Raw genomic sequence first — 25,627 nt, 5'->3', positions numbered from 1 at the left:
TCCCTTTCTCATTATGGGTTAGGAAAAGTAAAGAAGAAGCGTAACATCATTGACATTGTTAATGGTTAGCATCTATACTCGCAATTTTCAAAGTGACTGATATTTTAACATAAATGGTGGCGAAACATTTCAACTTACTTGCAGGAATTTAATATTTCTTCTTATTTTGAGTACTGTAGTAGAAGTAGGCCTCCTATTCTTCTTCTTCGTTTGAGTCTGAATGAGGGTATTCTGCTGTCCTCTGGTGGCCAAATTAATATATCATCTTACGTTGAGTACAGTTGTCGGTGTCAGATGTGATCGGGCTGCCAGATTGTATCGGGGTCGCCTGCAGATGACGTCACGCTACATGATTGGGAATTGTCCGTTTAAAATTGTTCAAAATAAAATTTATTAACTAAAATTGTAAAAACGTAAATAAACCTAAAAAATATAAAAGCATGACACTTTAAGAGTGGTAAAAAAAATAAAAATAAAGATTGAAGCAACCTCACGCTTGCCGCTGACGTCAGTACAGCAGCGCTAACTAAGTTAGCTCCGGTTTGATTTTATGTATTCAATATATTTTGCGTTTATATTCTTAGCTTTATTTACGTTTTTTTTTTACAATTTCAGTCTGTACATTTTATTCTGCTGCCCTCTGGTGGCCAAACTGAACCATTTGTCACTTAAATAACAAACATTTTGCTTTTCTATTCATTTTTCAACAGGGAAATATTTGTGGTACAAGAGTTTTGAGGAAAGTCATATCTCAAGGCACCACTGTACGTGACAGAATTCCCAAAAGTACCTAAATTTAGTCTCTTGTTGGAGCCGTGTCAAGTAAAGGTCAAAGTGTTCAGGTGTGTCACAGACATTCTGATCCTTTCCGCTCCGGAAGAACTCGACAGACGCACTCGGCGTTGATTTTTCCGCAGCAGGCTTTGTTCAAAAGTCCACCCTTGTGTTGTGACTCATGTCTTTTCCATCCTGTTGCCCTCCCTCAATTAAAAAAAGAAAGAAGCATCCAATCATTTTGACCTGTACCTTGACTTGGCACTTCCCACCAAAACACACATGAAAACACGCCGCTAGTTGCTCCAAGTCCTATTTTAGTCAAATCCTCCTCTGCCAGCATCCTCCCTTTCTTCCACTCTTTGAAAGGGAAGCCGCTTCTTTATTCTCACAGCATGACGCGGCCTGAGAGAAGGAGGGGGTGCATATTTAGCGAACACATCATCAGTGACCTCACAACAGCATTGAGATTTACGAGTGGAAAAAAACCAAACATTAATGGACCCCAAAAAACAAATTGATGTTCTATTGGAAATTGAAGTTTCCCAGCTGAAGGACAACACACTAAATTAACATTGGTTTGCATTACACATTTATCCTGAGACTCATACATTATTTTGACAACAAACAGGTCACAGATGTGCTATTTTTTACAATTCAAAATTACTTCCCATAATCGCCTAATAACTTTTCTATGCCATGATTTTGTCCAAGTATCTGAAGGATGAAGATTTGTCGCCGTTTACACGCTTTTTTCCACACAGATGCAGCCCTATCGCCCGTCACAAGTTTAAAAGTGGTCGTGGTTACTCCTGGAGTCTCGCAGTTGCGAAAGGCTGGTCAGAACCTCGCCAACGGCCTTCCTGCCCAGCTGCTGGCCACCTCGACTCCGAACGCTCACGGTGCCACTCTCGCGCTCCTGATCGCCAATCACTGGGAGCAAAAACAAACGTGTCATCATAACAAAAAAACAAAAACAAAAAAAAAAAAAAAAAAGAGAGAACGGGGTCACGCTGTCTTTACCAAACGTGTAGTTGTACTGTGCCAGCTGAGCGGAGCGGATCTTCTTACTTAAGGTGGCGCCGGCGTCTTCGTTCAAGTCCGCCATGAAGCCAGCTTCGCGAAACTGCTCAACCAACTTCCAACAACACAAACATTGGACTTCAAGTGAGACAACTCGCGGGGTCAGGGAATTCCAATTTTTAATCGCAATTAATTGCATGACTTCAATAGTTAACTCACGTTTAATCACAAATTTTATATCTGTTCTAAATGTAAAATAAAATATTCTGTACTCTTAAGTGGAAAAAATAAAAAATGCTAAACCAATAAAAATGTGGCTGCATCTTTTAAGTCATTGATAGTAATCTCATAATAATGAATAAAATTGAATTAAAATGAAAAAGATGGACTGTATGACAAAAAATGAGTGCAAAGTTGACACTGACCTGCTTGGCGGCCAACTCGCAACTGCTGCCGACGGGGACGACCATGATCTGCGCCGGAGACAACCAAAACGGCCTTTGGAGGGCCCGACAACAAATGGTGACAAAAAACTCATCTCAACCGAAATAACCCGACTCGCGTCGTCGTCATCGTCTCACCATTTGCCTCCAAAGTTCTCAGCCAAGATGGCCATCATCCTCTCCAGCGAACCCAACACCGCGCGGTGGATCATCACCGGACGATGCGGCCGGCCGTCTCGCCTGAGGCAAAAAAAAAACAAAAAACGGCAACAATATTTCTCATACAGAAAAATGTATTTCCCGTCTTTCATATGACTAATTGATCCCAAATTGTGGCAGCTCAAGTTGATCTCAGAGTGAATTCACTCAGTGACTGGCAGCCATTTTGACTGAAGCAACCCCCTTTGCTACCGGCTGTTTTACTGGACTGATTTTGCAAGGCCCACAAAACATCGTGTTATATTGCTTAAAAAAACAAAAAAAACATGGAAACTACCAAAAGAAAGATTTGAATCTCTTCTTCCATCAGGAGAAAAAAAAAGCATATTTATATCAATTAGCATTAGAATATAGCTAAGTTTCATCATTATTCACAAAGCTATTTAGAATTGTAATTGCGCTTTTTGTCAACATGGCCCTGGTTGATCTCTTATACTCTGCTTCCACCTGTTGGCCGTTTGTGTAATAACTACCATTTCTGAAACCGTTCTCTGCAGTTGAGAGGCTGCATCAAAGCCGTCTGTACGCTCTAGCATTAAAGAAACATAAAAAAAAATGTATAAATACGTCTTTGGGACATTTAAAACATTCCAAAATAGAAAATATTTATACATTTTTGGGAGCAAATGTGTTCATGTTCTCCAACGTACCCCACATACTGAAGGTCAAATCTGATTGGCAGCTGAAAGTCCAACTGGATGGTGGCGCACTGGTGCTGCCGGCCAATCGCGTCTCGGATCTGGATGTCAATCTGCAGCGTTTGGGGAAAAGGGGTGTGGTCACAGGTGCGGGACTAATTCCATTTTTGTCGGGCATAAAATGAGCGTGCACCAGACTGGAGCGGATGTCGCTAATTTGCTGCTTAACACACCCCAACTGGACGCGGAGCGAAGAATGTTTGTTTTGATGGAGCGCCTGTGTTTGTTGTAAGCGCACCCTGACTTGACCTGACTCAACTTTTTCTACCTGGACACCTGAGTTTTAAAATTCGTACACTTTTTTTTTTTTTTTTTTTAAAACAAGTTTTCTATGACTTGTCATTTAATTTTCCAAAATCTTTTACTTAATTCCCAAAAATGAACACATTTCAGTCTGATCGCTGACAATTGTGGTGCACAAAGTAACTCATTGACTGGCAGCCAGTTTGACTGAAGCAACAACCCCCTTCGCTCTCGGCTGTTTTACTGGATTTGGACTGATTTTGCAAGGCCCACAGATTATTGTGTTCTATTGCTATTAAAACATGGAACCTATCAAAAGAAAGATTAGTCTCTTCTTTCATCAGGAAAAAAAAATAAGTATATTTCTCTGTTTTGCAGCGATTGGCATGAGAATATAGCTAAGTTTCATCATTATTCACAAATATGTTTGGAATTGTGAGGAAAATAGCTTGTTTTCAACATGGTTGATCTATTATACTCTGCTGCCACCTGCTGGCCGTTTTTGTAATTACTACCATTGCCTCACCCGTTCTCTGCAGTTAGGCTGCACCAAAGTAGAAAAAAAAACGAACAAAAAAATAATTACGTCTTTGGGACACTTAAAACATTAAAAATAGAACATATTTATACGTTTTGGGGAGCAAATGAGTTAATAGCTAGGAACAAAATCTCATTTCCTGAATCAAAGTAGTCATGTTGGAGCAACAAAATAAAGGAAAATATTTTTTGCCGGACGGCCTCCCTCACCTTTGGCCCATAGAAGGCCCCGTCCCCCGGGTTCAACTCCCACCGCTCGCCAAACTGCTGCAGGCTGCGCTCCAACTGCTGCACAAACAAAGCCAGCAAATCGGAGACCGTTAATCGAGTCGCCGGTTTGATACCTCGCGACGCCTTGTCAAGGGCGTGCGCGCATTTAAGTCGCACTCCATTAAACGCTGCTTTGAGATAAACATCGGCACGGTAAGCTTGATAAGGCAAGCTTGGTTTGATGTTGACGTCAACGACGTCTTTCATACCTGCTCGGCGTGGTCCCACTGCGCGGGCTCCCCGAGGCAGGGGGTGGGACGTGTGGAAAGGAGGCAGTGGAAGGAAAACCCAAACACTTGATAAACGCTCCGCACAAAGTCCAAACAAGCCACAATCTCGTCTTCCAGCTGGGAGGGATGAAAAAAAAAAAAAAAAAAAAAAAAAAAACTTAACTTTTTGAGTCACAGCCATTTTCATTGGAGCACCCTTTCAATAGCAGCCATTTTACTAGATCTTGACTTATTTTGCAAGGCCCACACAATATTGCTACATTAACATGGACCATACAGGATTACACGCAGTGTAACAGCACATGTTGAAGTGTGAGGTCAGAGCAGGACAAAGCGCCGCATTCATCCAGCTGGAATGTCTCGCAAATTATTATTAGTGTTGACCATCTAAAAATCACTGTAATATGATCCCACGTGTGTCGTGTCGGAATAGAAAAAGGTTTTGTGTACTAGGCCAAGATTTGATTGGGTTTTCTCAGCAAATGTTATGATCATATTAGAGATGGACAGGAAGATAAATTGTCAAACTGGATGATAAAATAGATTATGACTAATTATTATTAGTTCCACTATCTTGGACAAGGGACCATTTCTGATCGCATCGTGTAAATAAATAAAATCAATTATATAATAAAACAATAAATAAGAAAAAATAAATGATAAAATTATAAATAAATAAGCCTTGTCTAAATAAAAATTAATAAAATAAGAAAAAAAAAAAAAGTGGTGTGCCGCCATCTTGGGGCCACTATGGGCAATTACAGAACTTTTCGGGCTGGCATCAAACAATTACATAATTTAATGTAAATAAAATTATAACTAAATAAAGTAAGCCTTGTCTAAATAAATATAAATACAATAAATTGTTGTTGTTTTTTTAAAGTGCTGTGCCGCATCTGCCACGACGGGCAACTACAGGGCTTTTTGGGCAGGAATCAAACATTATGGTAATTACATAATTTAATGAAATTTAAAAAAATAAAAAATAAATAATAAAATTAGAAATAAATCAAATAAGCCTTGTCTAAATAAAATACATCAAGAAAAAGTGATGTGCCGCCATCTTGTGGCCACTATGCGCAATTACAGATCTTTTTGGGAAGGCATTAAACATATTATATAATTTAAAGGAATTAAAAAAAAAAAAAAAAAAAAAAAAAGATCATACTTGTACCTGTTCGGGGGTGCAGAAGATGTGAGCATCGTCCTGGCAGAATCTGCGGACGCGGGTGAGACCCCCGAGCGCGCCCGAGAGCTCGTTGCGATGCAGCGCCCCGAAGTCGGCCCAGCGCAGCGGAAGCTCCCGCCACGAGCGCACGCGCTGCTCGAACATCAAGCTGAAATGCAAGACGGCAAACGTCCAGATTACGCTCTGAGGATGAGGAGTGTGAGTGCGTGCGTGCGTGTGTACCAGTGGGCGGGGCAATTCATGGGCTTGAGCGCGTAGGTCTGAGAACCCTCCGAGGTGACGGTGAACATGTTGTCGCTGTAGTGTTCCCAGTGGCCCGAGCGCTCCCACAATGCCGTGCTGTACAGAGTCGGCGTGATGACCTCAGCGAAGCCTCGCCGTCGGTACTCGCTCTGCCGAGGTGGGAGGAAGGATTGCGTACGTGTGCGTGACAGAACTGGAGACTAACAAAACCACCCTGAAAACGAATTAAAAGAAAAAAAAAGAAAAAAGAAAAAAAAAAAACTCAAAATGAAATAAAAACTAAAATGAAAAATTCCCAAACTATATAACCCTGCTGTCGACTGATGATGACATCACCTGTGCTGAGGAAGTAGTTAACAGCCAATCACGACTCAACTGCTTTGTGGGTTTGGTCAGCAAACTGTGCCATGATTGGTCGTTATCTACTTCCTCAGCACAGTTTATGTCATCTTTAGTCGACAGCAAGTAGAAAAAGTACTTTTTAAAGGTAATAATTGTACATAAAAAATAATGTAGTTATCAAATTAATAATGGACAAAATCTTAACTTTTTTACTGCTGAAAATGTCTCAATGAGTCAAGCATCCCTTTAAGACATTTTTTTTCCTTTTGTGACAGTTCAAATCTCTAAATGTTGTGGTGTGTAATACTAAAAAATTTTTTAAATAAATAGAAAAAAACTAATTATTAAATAACTAAAACTAATAAAAACTAACAAAACCACCCTGAAAACTAATGCAAAAAAAAACTAACTAATAAAACAAAAAAACACAAAAAAAAAATAAAAACTAGCAAAAAATAAATAAAAAATCCAAAACTATAATAACCCTGATGGAAACTACTAACGAGCATGGCATGCTAACTGCTAATGGAAAACAGCAATGCCTTCTTGTTCGCAGCAGTGGTTGGGATACAACAGCAGGGGGTGCAAGCAAACTTTGGAGAAAAGAACTCACCCTGATGAAGTCGGCGAGGGTGTTGTACACGTGCGCTCCTTTCGGGAGGAAGAAGCAGCTTCCGGGACTGACGTCATGGAAGAAGAACAACTCCTGGGCCTGGCAAAAAAAACGATGTCATACTCACGACAAAACGTTTTCTTTTCCTCTTCTAAGTATTCTCATGGAATGGTGCCTTAATCTCAAAACCTCAGTTCCCATTGAAAGGCATGGAAATGTCATTAAGTGGCAGCCAATCATATTGCAGCCCAGAATTCAAGTGAGTCATCATAGCACCTCAGTGCTTCCTTAGGGCAGTTGACAAAACTGCTATTTTTAGAACAGCGCACTGCGCATGTGCGTGCGTGGCCAATTGATTTTTCGGACAGGAAACACAGGTAGGCGACTCGAAGTTTGATTTTGCAAATCAAAGGATTACATTTTTTTTTTTTTTTAATGGCCTGAATGATGACTTGTTGGGCTGCTCAATTATGGAAAATAATAATAATAATCATCAGGATTATTTTTTGGTAAGAATGTCATGTGACCAGCAGTTGACCAATCACAGCATAAAGTACTACGCTCACCAATAGCTTGATGAGGAAGCTAGTTGAAATTGATGTAATAGATATAGCCTAGAGTACTTCGCTGTGATTGGTCAACTGCTGGTCACATGACATATGGACGCCATCTTGTTACCCTTCTGTGAAACCAAGTTGGCCGAACTCTCTCTTCGCGATGGCTCTGATCCAGTTGATCTTACCGTGCCGATGCGTCTGTGGTCCCTCCTGCGCGCCTCCTCCTGCTCCCTCTCCCACTCGTCCTTATCCTTCTGTCCGGGAAAGGCCACGCCCAACAGACGCATCAAACCCGGCGGGCACTCGCTCTGATCGGCCAAGGTCACGGATGACACCTAAGGGGGTGAAAAGCAGACAAGCAGATTCACGTGATCATTCACTGGGATAGGCTCCAGCATGCACGCCCACGAGCAGGAACAATTCGGGCAATGAATGAATGACCAAAATTTATCACTAATGAGAAGAGAACGTACCTGGATCATCTTGAAGACCCTGAGGAGGCCAGTGTGCGGGAGGAGGGGCCCATGACACAGGCCAACGCTGTCTCCACATCTGTGTCACGCAACATGATTGGAAAGAGTCATTCCGGCGTGTTGATGGGACACAAGTTTGTGTATGCGTGTGTACACACGTGCCTGTATACTGTAACGGTGGGGCCGTTCATGTCCTCCCGTCCAAGCCGCAATCTCAGCATGTCGTCCTGAAACGAATACACAAAAGGCTCATCAAATGTCACAGGTTAAATAACTCCAATAACACTAAATATTGAGGCACTTACTAATGTAAGCACACATTGAGTTCCTCCACATATTGACTCGGTTTATATTCATAGAAGGGCCAAAAATGCCTTGTGAAAATTAAACTGCAGTAAAAAACTAGCCACCAGAGGGTGCTAGAACTGCACAAATGGAAATCAACCTGATTTTGCATTTAATAGCTTGACATGTCGACAATATTGTGGCAATTCTAAGATCACAATGTCACGATATTGCCGTTATCGTTACATCCCTCACTGCCGTGCGAAGCCTTCACACTGAGTGAGTGCAGTGCGAAAAGGGCTCAACAGTGGTCCTGTCATCACGTGACTTTCTCTGAACACGCCCACCCCGTGGCAGGAAATTAATGGTGCAGTGTTAATGGGCTTCAATGTCGTGGAGGCCGAAAACGAGCGTTTGGATAAACGATAAACCAATCAACTATCGGTCCAAGAACATTAAGACACTTTTATAAAAAGGACATGATGTAACGCAAGTGTTGCTGTGTTGTTTAGCTACGTTAGCAAATTAGCTGCTAAATCGGCCGCAGTATTGCACATACTGGTTTCTATCATCTACATAGCTCTTAATCCATCTATATGACAGACATCTAATGCAATATCTTTCCAGCTTTTCCATTAATATGTTATGCTCTATCGTAATAATTTATTTATTTTTTTTATCTATAAAAAACCCAACTGTAAATTCTTTGTTATCTATACTTGTGGCAATTTCTTCCACAAGCTCCATTACTGCCACAGAGGTGGGATCTCTCTTCTCTCAAACAATATTAACATTCAGTTAGTAGATTATGTTCTTCAAATGACTAATGGAAGCGTACCAACCTGGAAGAGCTCGCTCATCTCCCGCACGTCGAGTTCCAGCCGGCTCAGAGGCAGCTTGAGGGCAGCGGCCGCCTCGCAACGTTCTTCCACGTCACTCAGGGACAAGGTGGCGCTGTCAGCAAAAAGGGAAGCGACGTCAAAAAGACAAAACGGATATTTGACAAGAGGGTGGAGGAATGTCGGGGGGGGGAGGGGGGGTTATGGTGAAAGAAGAAGATATCTTGGCTAAAACAAACGTATTAGCCTGTCACATGGCTGACTTGACCTGAATTGACTTGAGCAAATGTTTCAAGACAACAAGCTCAGATCGATGTAAAACTCCACAAACTGAAAATTAGTTCTGACGATGCCGTAAATAATATACACCTTCAAAAACTCAATTTGAATTGCTGTCAATCTCAATTGTCATGTAGGACCTCAGTATAGAGTGGCTATAAAAAGTCTACACACCCCTGTTCAAAAGTTGTTTTTTTGGGATATAAAAAAAAAAAAACTTTATATATAATTGCACAAACTTATTGACACCATTAATTGAGCCTATAATCAGAGTCAGTACAAAAAAAAGGGGCTATAAAACTGAACAACTCACATTGTTGCATAAGTGTGCACACCCGCTTACAAACGAGGATGTGGTTGTGTTCAGAATGAACAACCAATTCAATTTCTTACTTCACTATTTAAAGTAAAATGATAGAAAAAAAGCCCATATCTATAAATTGAAAAGTAGTTTGTTTAAATCCTGCATTTAAAAAGTGCAATTTCCTGAGTGAAACCGGCAGACAGCCCCTTTAAGTTTTACACTGACTGGTATTCTATTTGTTTTTGCACTTCCCATATTGTAGTCCAGTTTCTCACCCGTAGTCCAACGCATGGTCGCAGTAAAGGCCAAGCTCCGACGCTCCTTGCCGATACACCCTGGCACCAAACTCCTTCTGCAGCACTCCACCCAGCACGCACGCCCCCGTTTGCCATGCTGCCTAAGACAAAAAAACAAAAACAAAAAATTTAACAATATAAACGTATAAACTAAGTAGAGTTGAGTGGAATCATTCAAAATTGAAAACATTCTGCGTCAAAGTCAAAGCTATTAAATCCGGATGTTTGAATGGAGAAGTTATATGTAAAAACGGGACAAGTAAATTATACCAGCGATGTAAATAAAACACGTCAATCTCAGCTGTTCAGTTCTAAGTAGCCGGCTGGAGATCAAAGTTTTTGTCTACAGCAGCACCATCTGTTGTCAGTAGAGGGAATAACAAGATGCTTAGATGGGGAGGAGAAAAAGTATCACTAGGAAGAAAAAAATTTTTTGACACGAGTACCACAAAAGCACCAACAGATGCATAGTTAACCAACAACTTCAACTATTGCTTACGTTCAGCTACTGTTCACAATAAATTGACAACAGGTCAGGCAGTAGAGATGACTGTGGAAAATGGGAATAAATCATGTATCGCGATAGAGTTCACAAACTCCGATATTAAGTGCTTGATTATAATGAATCGTCATATTCGTGCATGTCGTGAATTACTTTTGATTGCAAGACAGAACTAAAATACGCAAAATGTTTTTACCTGTCTTCCCTCGAGCGAGTCAAAGCCGAGAAGTTGCAGTTGACAGTCAGCCTCTAGGGGACGCCCAAGATCCCACAGCTCCCCGTTCACCTTGCTCACCAAGGCTCCTTTCTCACTGCAAGGGGGAAATGCGGTTAACAAAAGGTGCGTATAAAACAAATCCATCAAACTTCTTATTGAGCATGTACCGAACACTCTGCGCGACGGCAAGAGGCGTCGTGACCCCGGCGGTCCCTTTCACAAACTGGTCACCACCTACGTGGACACTGATGCGCTTTTCGGAAAGCTCAACTCTCCTCTTCTGCTCTCGGAGAGACTCAAAGACTCGCACTCGCTCTGGCAATGCCGGACACGCCTGGAAACAAGGAAATGTTCATATGAGGAGGGTGACATTAAGAAATCATTTCAACAATCAAAACAGTTAAATTGCACTAGTTTACAACTGTCCAAACTTTTAATTGCTAAATCGCTAACCTATATATTGCATTAGCATAACAGAAGACCCAAAAACATAAAGACAATAGCATGCAGTAAAACACCTTGCGTAGACTTTGTCTAGTCATCCTTTTACCTAAAATAGAGCCAAGCGTGCTTATTAAATGGAACAAAAGTTATCTGGGATTCAGCTTGATGTTCATGGACTTACCTATAATATACTACCTATAATTGTCATATTACAACAGAGTTCCATTATTCTGAATACGTCTATCAAACATGTTTGGGTATATTCTGCACTACAATCCACACACACACACACACACACACACACACACACACACAAAAAAGTACCAAAATTATTTCTGACACTTTCCCTCAAATAAAACCCCATGTACCTAATAAATTGGTGTGAAAAGATTCACCAAAGTGCAATATGTTTGAAATCAAGTGTGACTATTAAACTGAAGTGTAGTGATCCAATAACTTCTCTTCAATGTACTGTAAATGATTTTTTCCTGCTCTTTTAAAGATCGACTTAGCTCAGACCAGTCAAGACGAGCATCAAATTGCAAATTAGTTTAGTTTTTTTTTTTTTTTTTAACGCATTGTTAAGAATCAACATTCTAGCACTTTGACTTAAAAAAAAAAAAAAAAAAGTGCACGATATAACTGAAGGGTACTGATGGCGTTGCTCCAAAAATACGTTGGTGCTTTTTATTAACAACCAAGTTGATCAAATATCAGTGTCACGATGCTGCGAATGTGCAAATGTTTATCTCGCAAAAGTAATTTTTATCCCAAATGTCTGCAAGCTGCTACATAAAGCTAAAACAACGACAGTAGTGTTTTTGAAGTTACTTTTGTAGTTAATTCTGAAACTAGTCTAATACATGATAGTGTTTTAAGAGGCGTAGTAAAACTTGTCTTGAATGAGAAAAGTGCAGCCGCCCACAATTACGTGACATCACAGCTCGACCTGCATGCTAACGTTAGCTTCTCATGCTAACAGCAGGGAAACCAAAACACTTGCGCACCTTGCTGTACTTCCTGTACGCTCGGGCGCTCGCCTGCCGGACCAGCGGCCGAAACAGTTGCGTCGCCGCCATCTCAAAAACGCACGCGAGTGGGGGGAGCGAGCGTTCACCTCATATCCTCCATTCTACAGCCAAAGCCACTTTTCACCAAACTCGCAGCGCGCGGCCATGATCCCGGAACAAGACGAGCTGTGACGTCACGACGTGCGCGTTCGCGAGGTAACACGAGCGCGTACTCTGCGTTGTATCTGCACGTGAGCGTGTAAACAGGCGACGGCAGACTGAAAATTTAGCTGGAAAATAAATGTTAGCTCAAAAGCCGCGTTTTGGTTTGTAGTATGGCGTGAATAAAAACATTAAATACAAATAAAAACGTACACATCTGTTTTGCGGTTATGACGAGTGATTATAATTTACGAATCGTCATAACGTGCATTTAAAATGCAGCTCCAAATGGGTAAGATAGCAAAATAATCCAGGCGGGTACTAGCCAACTATTTGAAGGAAATTTTCCCCATGCTTGGGGGAAATGATAAACTATTGGATAAAGGGTGGTAGTGTTGTGCCCGACTTTGAACACACGATGGCGCAAAAGCCGTATGCATTGCTTGTTCCGGGTTAGTGACGTCACCCCAACAAGAACACGATGGATTTCGCCGTGGCAGAATTATGATCTTAGCTGCATCACACGGTCTTCCCAAGCGTGATAATTAAACCATAAAACGTCCGATATCGTGGATAAGACGTTTGACGTGTATCAAGAACCGTTTATGAAATAAAAACAAGTAGAATCTACTTGGAATCAATCAGGTAGATTTTGAAAAAAAAAAAGAAAAAAAAAAAAAAGTACACTACTGAACATGGTGAAAGCAGTATTGTGTTGTTACAACTCGCATGCAAGGGAAAAAAAAAGGTTTTGTTTGTGATTTTCCCATGAAACATTATGAATAAAATTATGGATGGCTCAACAATAAGACAGTGCCTATTTGTTATTTTTCTGTGTGTGGTTCTCAACTTTTAAGTCTTTAGTAAACACATACAAAACCTGACTACTTGCAGCAAATTGTGCCGGAAATAACCAAGTGATGTGTGGAATACAGTGGGAAAAGAATACATTTTAAATAATAATGATTCAGAATAATGTATACAATGAGGAAAAATTGTGTGCATGTGGTGTCACTAGAAAGGATTGGACACTCCACCACTGGTGATACAGCATCTTTGATGAAACTTTTCACAACCATCCACGTTTTTATCAAATTTCTTAGACCAAGTAGCAAGGAGAGAGTTTGCTATTTTTTAGTGTGACAACAACTAAGCTGAGAGAACCAAATAAACTACAGAAACCAGAAAATAAACACGTTCAACAGTGTAGAAAACTGAAACATCCACGTGAGCACGATAAAGCGCATTTCCTCATATAGTGGCTGGGGACGATGGTTATTTGACTGATGTCGGCGGTAGGGAGGCCTTCAGTTGTATATTTAACATGCCTGATATATGTTCCTATGTAAGTAAAAAAAAAAAAAAAAAGAATTATGAAGAAACGTAAACCGTACGCTGCAGAGGGGAAACATCACATAAATCAAAAATCTAAATTGCGTACACATTTCAATCCAGTCCCAAGACTACGTGATTGACAGTGCTGCCGTTTTGGTTAGCAACAGAATTCAAATGCCCATGGTGTCGTATTTGAGAGACGCATTTATTTATCTGGTGAATAACGTGCCTGGCGGCCATTATTTGAGGAAATGCGGTTGGTTGTTAGAAGATAAATTGCGTTGAATGTAAATAAGGTGACAGCAGTGACGCCAGTTATGCGCACGTCACATTTTGACAGTATGTTCAATGTGGACGACTGCGAGGCAGCCTCTAATCCTGCAAAGAAAGGATGGCGAGCTCACGGGCTCTCGGACGCAGAAGTCATTTAAAGACAGTGAAGAGACGAGGGCGATATGATAAAATGACAACTCAAATATTCAAAATAACAGTCAGAACAATCCTGGTCAATGCAAAAAAAAAAAAAACAAAAAAAAAAAAAGTGTTTCTTCACCACGATGTTGACATCTTGAATTTGGTCTCCTCCTAGTTATACAGGCCAAAAAAACGGCAGCTAGCCAGGAAAAAGATGCGCACATTAGCTACAAAGCGCTATTTATTCAAGAGTGAATAAAATCATCCCTCCCGCCCCCACTTTGATTTGAAACTCTGGATTTTATTCAAGTCAGGACATGCAGGAAGCTCCTCAAAAGTACTCGCAGAACACACCCCATTTTAATGCTTTCCATCCACCGCGCTAGCTTGTAGCGCACTCTGGCAAACGAGTACGCTGGTGCCTTGAGATGTGAGCGGAATTTGTCCCGTGACGCTGAAATGAATGGAAATGCTATTTGTCCGTTCCAGTTTTTTTCTTTGTTTTCTAATATTGTAAAACACGTTATAGTAATAACTAGAGTAAATAATTAAACCATTTCAATTTTGGCAATCCAATTAATTTGGCTGCTCCGTGGTGTGGCCACCTCGGCCACATGAGACAGTACAGCAATATGAAAATTTTACTACGACTGACTCAGCAAAATGCTCTAATTGTCACTTTTAGGAGAGGACAGAGAAAACAAAGCCACTAAATATTGTTACACAAGCAGGCCACTATTTATTTTGAATATTTGTTGCTTAAAGTTTTCTAAAATTGCAACCATTGATGCCAACTGTTAGCATGTAAATAGTGTTTTCCATGTATGTCTGCGTTAAGCTAGCTGGGACTCCCATGAGGCAGAGATATGTATAGTGTAAAACAAAACGTGTAATTATTGTTTTATGCCTAATTTGACAGTAAAGTTCAACTGGGGGTGACATTAAACATCTGGAAGCCTCGTTTTTGATTGTTCACAATTTGCCAACTGCTAGCATGTAAATAGCGTTTTCCATGTATGTTAGCATTAGGCTAGTTGGGACTCCCATGAGGAAGAGTTATGTATAATTTAGAACACTTATTGTTGTATGCCTAATTTGACAGTACATTTTAAATAGGAGTGGCATTAAACATCTGGAAACCTGGTTTTTGATTGTTCACAATTTGCCAACTGCTAGCATGTAAATAGTGTTTTCCATGTATTTTAGCGTTAAGCTAGCTGGGACTCCCATGCGGCAGAGTTATTTATAGTGTAAAACAATGTGTAATTATTGTTTTATGCCTAATTTGACAATACATTTCAACTAGGAGCGGCATTAAACATCTGGAAGCCTGTTTTTTGATTGTTCCCAATTTGCTCAACTGCCGCTTGTTCAAATGATGACATATCGTCGTCAAGGCGCTCATATCTCAAGGTGCCAATGTACGTTAGAAATTAAAATTAGGGATGAGCATGATCATACATTTACGGTAAATATAATTTTAATGGGAGGTGAAAATCTCTGAATAGCTTAAATCGGAGTTATTGTATGAATCTCGCTGAATTTCCCATCTTACTGTTCTTGAATGCCCATCCCTAATTAAAATACATCATTATTTTGTCTTGGCCATGTGCTGGATTATAAACAAAAGTGAACAAATATAACCAACATTCGGCGCTAAATGAGCATTTCCAAGGCCTCCATCACAGTAGCGACAAGCTGCAGCAGATTTTACAAGATTTGAAGAGGGAAAAAAAAAAAAAAAAAAAAAGTCAGTCACACGTTTATATTTACAAGCAAGTCGGGGAAGAGAAAATTCGTAGCGCGAAGAGATAACCGTTATTTACATCAGGAAATTGCGGAAGTGACTTCAATGACATTCGTGCATTCGTTCAGGAGAGGAAAAAGCAACTTTGGAACAAGTCGTGTTTCATTTTTTTCCCCCTGTGTAGGAAATGAGAGCTTCCATGAAATGTATGAACACATTAAGGAATTATTAAAATAAGATGTGTAGCCTAGATGCTAGTTTAATCTCAACTCTAAATGTGCCAAACTGAGTCTGGAGATAAGCTTATACAACATGGTGGACTAAACCATTCTTTGAAGATTTAATTGACTACGCACACACACACACACACACACACAAGTGTTACGATTCAAAGTAGGTAAATATAATCGAGGCTCATACCAGCAAGGCAAACACACACTGCGGCGGCTTTTAGGCTAGCTTGCGCTCGCTTCCCTCCACTCAGCACGTCAAAAGCAGGCCCACTTCAGTAGCGCGGCGGCTGGAAGGGTCTCTTCTGCCCGTGGAAAGGGCCGCCGCCGGCGAAGGGTTGGCCGGGACGTTTGTTGCCGCGGAATCTCCCACCGCCACCGCCTCGCTGCGGCGGTCTGTGCAGGTTGGGGCTCGCCAGCAGAGGGGGCCGCTGAGTGGGCAGAGCCAGGAGGGGCACAGGACTGGGGGGCTGGTTGCGGGGTTGACCGCCCGGACTCGCCGGGGGGTTCTGACCGGGGGGTGTGGCGGTGTCCGCCGCGGGGGACGTCGGCGTCGAGTGCCGCTTCGCCGGCTCCTTCACTCGGCCCAGGAGGGGCGGCGGCGCGCCGGGAGCGCCCGGGCGGTGGATCGGGGGCGTGTGGCGGGCGGCGAACGGCTCCTTGACTGTGCCGGTTCGAGGCGGCTTGGGAGGCTCACCTAACAGCGAGAGGAGCGGGCGAGGCGAGGAGCGGTTGCGCCGGTCCACGGGTAACAAAAGCCCGCCCACCATGAGCGGCAAGGAGGGAGGCGGCGGCACGGGAGACATGGGGGGCGGGGGAGGGCGAGGGACGGTCGGGAGGGCGCTAAAGAAATGGGGCGGGTGTAGGAGGGGGGGAGGGGGAGGAGTCTGCAGACTCTCGGCGTGGTAGAGCATTTGGAATGGGACTTGGGGTGGGGGAGGAGGGGGGAGTGGGTGAGGGAGTGGGAGAGGGGGAGGGGTGATGAGATGGTGAGGGGGCGGCGGCATATCCGCACCGACGCTAAGAGGAGGCGGGGCGGCCGAATGAGCCTCCATGTACTCCTCCTCTTCGTACCACAGCGACGCCCCAGAGCGAGCGCCGGCCCCGCCCCCCCGCCGAGAGTCTCGGCCAATCACGCGGATGCCCTCCACAGTCTCGATCCGCTCTCCCTCGGGGGCGGGCCGGTTGGAATAGCCCACCGTCTGGATGGGCGCGCCCTCGCTACAGGGGGAAACCAGGGTCTCAATGCGATGGTATCCGCCTCCGTCCTCGCCCGGAGACACGACGTCTTTTTTCCCGCTCGGACCTTCCTCCGAACCCACCGAGAGATGACGCTCCACCTTCGCTCCGGCGTTGCCTTCCGCCGTCGCGCTCCGACCGGGTTGTGCGTCTTTCTTAGCCTTGGCGAGCTCGCCGCCGGGCGCCACCGCTGACGCCGCTCGCTTCCTGGCGCCGTCGCTCCGTTTGGCGCCGCCGAAGCGCGAGGACGCGAAAACGCCGTCGCTGTTGTTGCTCCCCGACGGCGTGATCGCGGCGTCCCAGGGCTCGCCGCGATATGCCGTGGGCGACAGGCCGTTGCCGCCGGAGGACCCCGGCGACTCGGGCGCGTCCATCATCTCGTCTTGGGTGGGGGTGCCGGCGGCCTCGTCGCGCACCGGCGTCCCGTCCACGCCGTCGGGGCTGGCGTCGCCGCCGCCCAAGGCCAGGCTGAAACCGGGATTGCCCTGCAAGAAACTGTTGATTTTAGATTCGAGGCTGGGGGGAGGGGCGGCGGCTGCAAGGCGAGGGGGAGGGAGCGGGGGAGGCGGGGACAGCTGACGGATCTTTTCCCAGACTCTGTTCCTACTCGGCGTGTCTCGCTTCAGACCGTTTCCCGCTGTGGATTTCGCTTTCAGGGTCTTTGATGCTGACGTTTCTGGGGACGCTCGGGTGGGCTGAGCTGAGTTGGTCACGGTGTGCAGGAGAGAGGACAAAGCTGGAAGAAGATGAGGACAAGTGATTAAAAAGAGTCACTAAATTCTAACTAGTGTTAACTTCATCAATGAAAACTAAAAAATAATTTCGCCAATTTTTCACCAGACTAAAACCTTCATTAACTAATTTGCTCCCAAAAACGTATAAATACACTCTATTTTAAATATTGCAACTTATTTATATATATATTTTTAATGCTAGAGCATACAGAAGTCAGCCTCTGACCGAAAGACGTCGCTTAATTGTAGATAGCAATGGTAGATATTCCAAAAAACGGCCAGCAGATGGCAGCAGAGTATAAGAGATCAAACAGGGCCATATCCCAATCAGTCTTTTTTTGGACCCGAGTCCGAGTCACCTTATTTTGAGATTTTTTTTTTTAATGCAAGAGCATACAGAAGGCTTTGATGCAGCTTCTGACCTGAAGAGGTGGCTTTAAGCATTGGTAGTTATTAAAAAAAATAAAAATAAAAAATACAAATAAACAGAGAAGGTGGCCATTTTGCAACAAGCTCTTTTTCCCAGTGTTTTCACCAGGAATGTGAATAATGACGAAACTTTAGCTATATTCGAATGCTAATTGCTGCAACGGAAACCGATACAAATATACTTCCTTTTTTTTTTTTCCTGACGAAAAAAAAGAGAGAGATTCTAATCTTTCTTTTGGTAGGTTTCATGTTTTTGACAGCAAAAGAACAGAATATTCTGTTGGCCTTGCAAATTCAGTCAAAATCCAGTAAAACAGCCGGGAGAGAAGGGGGTTGCTTCAGTCAAAATGGCTGCCAGTCAATGCATTAATAAACAATAACTGGGACTAAATCAGCATGCATTTTCATCGACTTATGAAGACGAGACGAAAATGTACTTCACTAAATAAAAAGTGGACTAAAATCTATGGACATTTTAGTTCATGAACAAAAAGACAAAAATTATATGATTTTGTACAAAAAAAATAAGCCAACTTCTAACCAACAATAATGTTAATCCGACCACATACTAATGCTAGCTAACTACTAGCCGTAGCATGGAGCTAAAGTTCACACTTGTTGATATACTGTAATTGTGTGTTGAGTTGTTTTAAATAAAAGTGATGAGAGAATATTGGCCGCAAAATAGTTTTAGATCAGAAATATTCAACATATCTGCTGACAAAAAAAAATAATAATAATAATATATGTATACATACACACACACACACACAGGGGTAAAATGATTGTCATGACAAACGTTGACATTTTTTGTTGATTAAAACTAGACTAATAAAATGATGTTTTCTTGGACTAAAAACAGACTAAAATGCTAGATTTTTTTAGTTGACTAAAAATTGACTAAATAAAAACGGGACTAACTATGATAAAAAGTAACAAGCGGGATGGAAACTGGATTTAAAAATGGCGGATAAAATGAACCCTACTGCTAACTTTTTTGACAGAGTCCAAAAAAATCCACGTGGATACCTGGCGTGTTTTTTTTGGACAGAGCGTTGAGGATGCCTTCGGGTGTGATGTCAACACGTGACAAAATGCTGGCAAGGGCGGGGCTTGCCGGGGTGGCTTTGGAGGTCGCGGCCTGGGCCGACGGGGTGCTGCTAGGTGCTCCTGCGGCCGGGCGGGCTGACGGGGTCCCTGCTTGGGACACACGAGAGCAGGAAAAGGAGGACAATTTAAATGGTCATCGTCCTTGAAATATGCATTCAGGAAGACATCAAAACAATCTTTCTTTCTGCTGGCTCGGGATGGGTACCGAAGACGCTACTTTTTTTGTGGTTATGGACCCATTTGGGTCGGTACTTCCGAGCACCGATTCACATCAACTCAAAACGGTGCCGTATTTCGCGTCTGAAGCATGTCATTCAAAACTAGTGACTGTGCGGGAGTGGAAGTGTTGACGATTTTCCATGGCGCACTCAAACACTACATTGTCAAATGGGCACCAGCGTACTGATGTCACCCACTCGCACGGGACTTCACACGCTAAGAATACATTTCCGGCTTTTGGAAACGAGTGGAATTTTGACGGCAATAAGTAAGGAGAACAAAAAGAGAGCAATAGAGAGACATATAAAGATAGAAAATTAGAAAGAAAGAGATAGAAAGAGAGATAGAGAACAACAGAGAGAAAGCTAGAGAGAAAGAGAGCTAGAGAGAGAGAAATATAGAAAGATAGAGACAGAGAGGGAGAAAGAGAGAGAGAAAGAGAAAGGGAGAAATTGAAAGAGAAATAGAGATTGAGAGAGAGAGCGAGAGCGAAAAATAGAGATTGAGAGAGCCAGAGAGAGAGAGAGAGAAAGAAAGAGATACACAGAGAGAACGATAGAAAGAGAAAGAGAGAAAGAGCTAGAAAGATAGTGATAGAGAGAGCGTTAGAGTGATCGAAAGTGATAGAGAGAGAAAGAGCGATAGAAAGAGAGAAATAGAGAAAGAAAGAGATAAGGAGGAAGAGACAGAAAGAAAGAGCGCGATAGAGATAGAGAGAAAGAGAAAGAGAGAACGATAGAGTGAGAAAGAGAGAGCGAGAGAAATGGAAAGACTACAAAAGTACCGAAAGTTTGTAGAGTTGAGTACCGGTATGGAATCCCAGGTAGCGAGTACCGGTTGAAATGTGAACGGTAGCCATCCCTAAACTCTTGACCCCAAAGTGATAATACAAACCTGTGTTCTTCATGGCAGCAGTGAGCGAACTGAGGATGGAGCTGATCTTCCCCAGGTCCACCTTGGCCATGTCCACTCCCAGAGGAGTGCTCGGCGTTTGCGAGGCAGAAGTGGGCGTGGTTACCGTGGCAGCGGCCGTCGCCTTTGACGCTTTGGTGGGCGTGCTCGCCGTCTTGGGGTCCGCATCCAACTTGCCGACGACCAGAGGAGACGACATCTCGCCCGTCTTGTCGCCTACCCACGCACGCAACGGAGAGAAAAAAAAAAAGAAAAAAAAAAGAAGAAAAAAAGATGTTTTCTGAGATGCACAACAAGTCCGCTCACAACAGGACGACGACGCGACGTGCGTGCTGACCGGCCGTCGAGGACGAGCACTCATCTTCGTCCGACGCCTCGTCCGCGTCCTCTCTGCTGTCGCTCGGCACGTCCCCGTCGTCCATGGCCTTGCCGTCCAGCTCGGGGTCCACCTGCGCTCGGGCGCCGCCCATCGCCAGGAAGGGGGAGTCGGAGCCGGTGGGCGAGGGCGCGTCTTCCGAGGGCGAGGGCACGGGTGAGTCTTCGGGCCCGGGCAGACTCGACTTGAGCGAGTCCAGTTTCCTTTTCAGGCTGGCCACGCGGTTGGCAAAAGAACTGTAGGCCTGCGCACAAAAAATTTTAGGTCTCTTTGCCACTTCACCCGTTTGCTGCCAAAAACGTATAAATACATTCTATTTGAAATGGTTTGTGTCCCAAAGACGTATTTAGACGTTTTTGTCTTTTTATACTAGAGCATACAGAAGGATTTGATGCAGCCTCAACTGCAGTGAATGTGTGGGAAAAAAATGGTAATGCCAAAAACAGCCAGCAGGTGGCAGCAGAGTATAAGAGATTAGCCAGGGCCACGTTGCGACAAGCTCCCAGTAAAAACAGCCAGGAGAGAAGGGGCTCGCTTCAGCCAAAATAGCTGCCAGTGAATGAGTTAAACTGATTTCTTTGGCCGAGGAATAACAAGATGGTAATGTCAAGAGAGCACTTGTGCACCAGCTGCTGGGTCGGGCCCTCAGAAGAGAATGAACACGACTCACATTGGCCACAATCTTGACCTCCTTGTACTGCGTCTCGTAGAAGATGTCGGCGTTCTCCAACGCCTCCAGCAGGGGGGGCCCCGTCTTCAACTCCTCCTCCAGGAAGTCCACAAACTCCTGCAGCTTCTGACTGCCGTCCTCAAAGTCCTTGGCAAACTTGCTCCCTCCCGCTTTATCTGAAATCCATTTTCAGGCTTGAACATATTTTAAAAAGACTCGATTTGGAGCCCATATGAGAATGAAATTGTCAACCTTTGAGCCTCTTGAGAGCTTCCGTGCTGCAAATGTCCAGCCTGAGAGCGGAGAGCTGCTTCTCCCTCGACTCCTCTTCGGCGACGGCCTGTTTGTGTGCCGACAGCTGCTCGATAAGTGAGCTGGACTAAAAGAAATAAAATAAAATTAAATTAAAAAAAATAAATAAATAAATAAAAATAAGACACGAGAGAGAGAGAAGCAAAACGTTTGACTATGTCTGAGCACAGGAAATAAGTCATCAAGCTTTGTACGAGACTTACTGTAAACTCTTCAACAATCTTGGACTTGATTGCAGCTTTGGTCTTGGCTGGAACTAAGCATACAGAGATTTAATATAATCGGTTTTCAAACATCGGCCAATTGGGCCAAATGACCAATTATTTTCCCCTTAAAACGTCATAGAAGAAAACCGAAGTTTCCGACGGTGCGAAAGTACCCAGAATGCACCATTTTGCTTGTGTAGAATTAGCAACTAGCAAGTGTGTAGCGTATGTTATGCTGTTGTACTCAAGTGTCCTTTAAGTTGTTTAATGACACCGCAGTTGGCGTTAACTGTAAAACTAAAAACACAACATTAAAGAATTACATCCACTGTATAGTTACATACAAAACATGCTTCCTTTTTAAAACATGGCTTGGGTAGCACTGAAAGGAAGTTAGCAAATGCTAACAGGACGTTAGCATTATTTTGATATTAACCGGAATAAAGACGTTTGAAGGTGTGTCACACAAAAGTGTGAAGCTCCCATGGTGGGTTTTTTTTTTTAAATATTGCGTAAAAGTAATGCACATTTTTTGTTTATTTAAATTTATTTACAATATTTGGTTAACTAAAACTAAAACTAACGAAAAAACTAAAACTAAAATTCAAAAAATTTCATTAAAGCAATAAAATAAAAAAGCTTTTTAAAAACCAAAACTAACTGAAGCTACATTACATATAGTTAACTAAAATTCAAAAAATATCGTTAACGAAATAAAATAAAAATACTTTTTAATTCAAAAACAAAAACTAACTGAAACCATATTTCATATTTACAAAACTAAAACTAACTATAATTGCACAAGTAATGCACTGTTTATTTAAATTTATTTTCAATAATTGGTCTATAACAAACAAAGTAATTTTAGTTAACTAAAATTAAAAAACTAAAACTGTAAAAAAATAAATATTTCGTTAAAATAAAATACATTTTTATGTTTACAATACTAACTAACTAACTAAACTACGGTAATTAAAACTCACTAATTATAGCAAAAATGTCCTCTGCTTTAGTCTTTGGTAATTAATTTAATGTATGAGCATTTGGGGATGATTTTAAATGTGATTTTAAGTAGATATATTTTGATATTAACCAGAATAAGGACGTTTGAAATTGTAATGCAAGTAATACACTTTTAAAAAAATAAATAAAAAATACTGAAACTAAAACTAAACTAAAACTAAGCATTTATTAAATAAACTAATTAAAATTAACTAAAATGAAGAATTCCAAAACTATAAAAATAACCGTGGGCCGGACCAACCAAATGTGCTCGTGCTTACCAGTGACAGGCGGAGTTTCGTTCCCTTTTTCCTTTTCCTTCACTTTGACTTTTTCTTTCTGCTTCTCCTTCTCCTTCTCCTTCTTGTTGAGGTTGCTTTTGAGCTGGCTGAGGAGCTCCTCGGGGTACACGCTGCGTTCCTCCCAGATCGTCAGGATCCTTTCCACCGATTTACGCACCTTGGCGTCTCTGACAACGCAACGGCACGTTTCAATTTCATTCATCAGGCGAGAGATTTAAAAAGGAGCAAATGGCGGCTCACTTGATGAGCAGGGTGGCGTTTGGGAGGACGTCGGCAAAGGCGGAGCGGAACACGATGGCGTTCTTTCGCTTGCAGTTCTGGATGACGTCGTTGGCCAGGTAGAAGAGGTTCAAACGATGATTGTTGTCAGCTGAAAGAGGAAACACAGACTTGGAAATGTCCGGACAAATACAAAAGTCGATTCTCATTCAGGGATTCTGATTCTAAGTCAAGTCAAGTCATCTTCATTTATATAAAAGGCAGAAAATGCTCAAATGGTGATGTCACACATTAGCGCCGTCACTACCAAAAAATCTTTTTGACCAGATTATGACATTAAATAAATGACTACAAATTTTAAAAAAAAATCATTGTGTTTAATTTAATAAATAGTGAACGTGTTGGTTCTCTATTTTGACAGATTAATAATTCTTATGGCTCGTTTTTGCAACTTGAAAAACAGCGTTTTCCCAGATTTCCACACAAAAAGTCAAATATGGTAATAATAATGGACAATATAATGTATAATGATTTCATATTCAGGACATCCTTAGTTTTCTGGAGTATCCCTATGATTTTTGACATTTTCTACGTGTGACTTCCAACATAATTTATCATCAATAACTACTCCAAGAAATTTGTTTTCATACACCCTTGCTATTTCATTTGAGTTCACCATAATTTTGACTTGATTTGTTTCGTGCCAAAAACTATGAACTTGGTTTTGTTTAAATTCAATAATAATTTGTTCATATCAAACTATTTTTTTATTGTATTCAATTCACACTCCACAGTAGTCAGAAGCTGCATCAGGTTTTCTCCTGAACAGTAAAGAGTTGTGTCATCAGCAAATAAGACACTTTTCAATATTTTTGAGACACCACAGACATTATTTATGCACAATATAAATAATTTAGGACCGAGCACGGAGCCTTGGGGAACTCCATGAGTAATCTTCAAGTATTTTGAATTTATATTGTTAAACTGCACATAATGATATCTATTTTCCAAATAACTTTTCATCCATTTACGGTGTGTGTAAAACCACTTACACCATATTTCTCTAAATTATTCATTAAAATAGAATAGTCTTTCATGCTTTCTTTAGATCCATAAAAGTCCCAACAGTAAATTTTTTATTATCTATATGAGTAGATATTGCTTCTACGAGTTCCATGACTGCCGTTGAGGTGGTCCGTTTTTCTCTAAACCCATATTGATTTTCACTTAAGAGCTTATATTTCTCAATAAAATTGTCCAGTCTGTGTAAAAAAAATAATTTCTAGAATTTTTGAGAACTGTGGAAGCAGTGAAATTGCATATATATGCAAAAGGTCCCACAATATAATCTATAATACTTTTTTACTAGTGTCACATCAATATTCCAAAAAAAAAAAAAAAAAAAAAAGTCAGTGGACTTATTTTTTTAAAATGTTTTTACAACATTTAATACTTCTGTCATTGACAGCATGAAGGAGTGGATGAATTATTTACATTGCATTTATCATAGCAAAAAAATAAATAAATCCCATCGGCGTGACAAAATAACATTCGGTGATCAGTTGCTGGTCACGGCAAACAACTAACAAACAAACAACCACCATCGCCTGTGTTTTAATGACCATACAACACTGAAATGCAGGGAAGGGCATGAAGATGTTGTGTGTATGTGCGTGTGTGTGTGTGCGCACCGCAGTCAGACTAAATTAAAGACTATTATTGTACAGGAAATATAAGGAACAATAGGTTTTATATCCAGATTATCCACTCAATTCAACACATGTTCAACATTTGCGGCCATAAATCTTAAACATAAAAAAAAACTAATAATAATAATAAAAAAGTCGATTAGTCGTTAAAAATATAAGTTTAAAAAAAAAGTCGTTAGTGACAGCCCTAACCACAATACAATTTCAATTCAACAAATCCTCTCACTCGATTTAACTCCTGGCCAGTGAGTGGCAGCAACAGCAGCAAAA

At 41.9% G+C, this 25,627-nt stretch overlaps 1 protein-coding gene across 4 annotated transcripts in view; it reads right to left on the bottom strand.

Moving 5' to 3' along the window:
- Positions 1-678: 678 nt before the first annotated feature.
- Positions 679-25,627, bottom strand: part of tars2 (threonyl-tRNA synthetase 2, mitochondrial) — a 30,183-nt gene continuing 5,234 nt past the window's right edge. Inside the window, exons 1-18 of one of the 4 annotated variants that reach the window (XM_077525934.1) lie at positions 12,028-12,274; positions 10,744-10,910; positions 10,556-10,670; positions 9,837-9,958; positions 8,982-9,093; positions 8,017-8,081; positions 7,855-7,933; positions 7,567-7,716; positions 6,825-6,923; positions 5,849-6,018; positions 5,612-5,774; positions 4,417-4,554; positions 4,148-4,225; positions 3,110-3,210; positions 2,379-2,480; positions 2,223-2,295; positions 1,798-1,912; positions 679-1,707 (exon numbers count right to left, since the gene is read on the bottom strand). In XM_077525934.1, coding sequence (XP_077382060.1) covers positions 1,565-1,707; positions 1,798-1,912; positions 2,223-2,295; positions 2,379-2,480; positions 3,110-3,210; positions 4,148-4,225; positions 4,417-4,554; positions 5,612-5,774; positions 5,849-6,018; positions 6,825-6,923; positions 7,567-7,716; positions 7,855-7,933; positions 8,017-8,081; positions 8,982-9,093; positions 9,837-9,958; positions 10,556-10,670; positions 10,744-10,910; positions 12,028-12,099 — 2,064 coding nt within the window. In that variant the 5' untranslated portion in view covers positions 12,100-12,274 and the 3' untranslated portion in view covers positions 679-1,564. Of the gene's footprint in view, positions 1,708-1,797; positions 1,913-2,222; positions 2,296-2,378; positions 2,481-3,109; positions 3,211-4,147; positions 4,226-4,416; positions 4,555-5,611; positions 5,775-5,848; positions 6,019-6,824; positions 6,924-7,566; positions 7,717-7,854; positions 7,934-8,016; positions 8,082-8,981; positions 9,094-9,836; positions 9,959-10,555; positions 10,671-10,743; positions 10,911-12,027; positions 12,275-13,305; positions 17,894-19,349; positions 19,521-20,543; positions 20,778-20,898; positions 21,182-21,607; positions 21,784-21,859; positions 21,987-22,122; positions 22,176-23,408; positions 23,597-23,669; positions 23,800-25,627 lie in introns of those variants that run through there. The other 3 variants (XR_013284182.1, XR_013284183.1, XM_077525933.1) reach the window with 3 other exon arrangements.

The sequence above is a fragment of the Festucalex cinctus genome, chromosome 7, assembly GCF_051991245.1.
Source record: "Festucalex cinctus isolate MCC-2025b chromosome 7, RoL_Fcin_1.0, whole genome shotgun sequence".
Lineage (NCBI taxonomy): Eukaryota > Metazoa > Chordata > Actinopteri > Syngnathiformes > Syngnathidae > Festucalex > Festucalex cinctus.
Note: the sequence above shows the minus strand (reverse complement) of the source record. Positions and strands in the feature narration are given on the sequence as shown.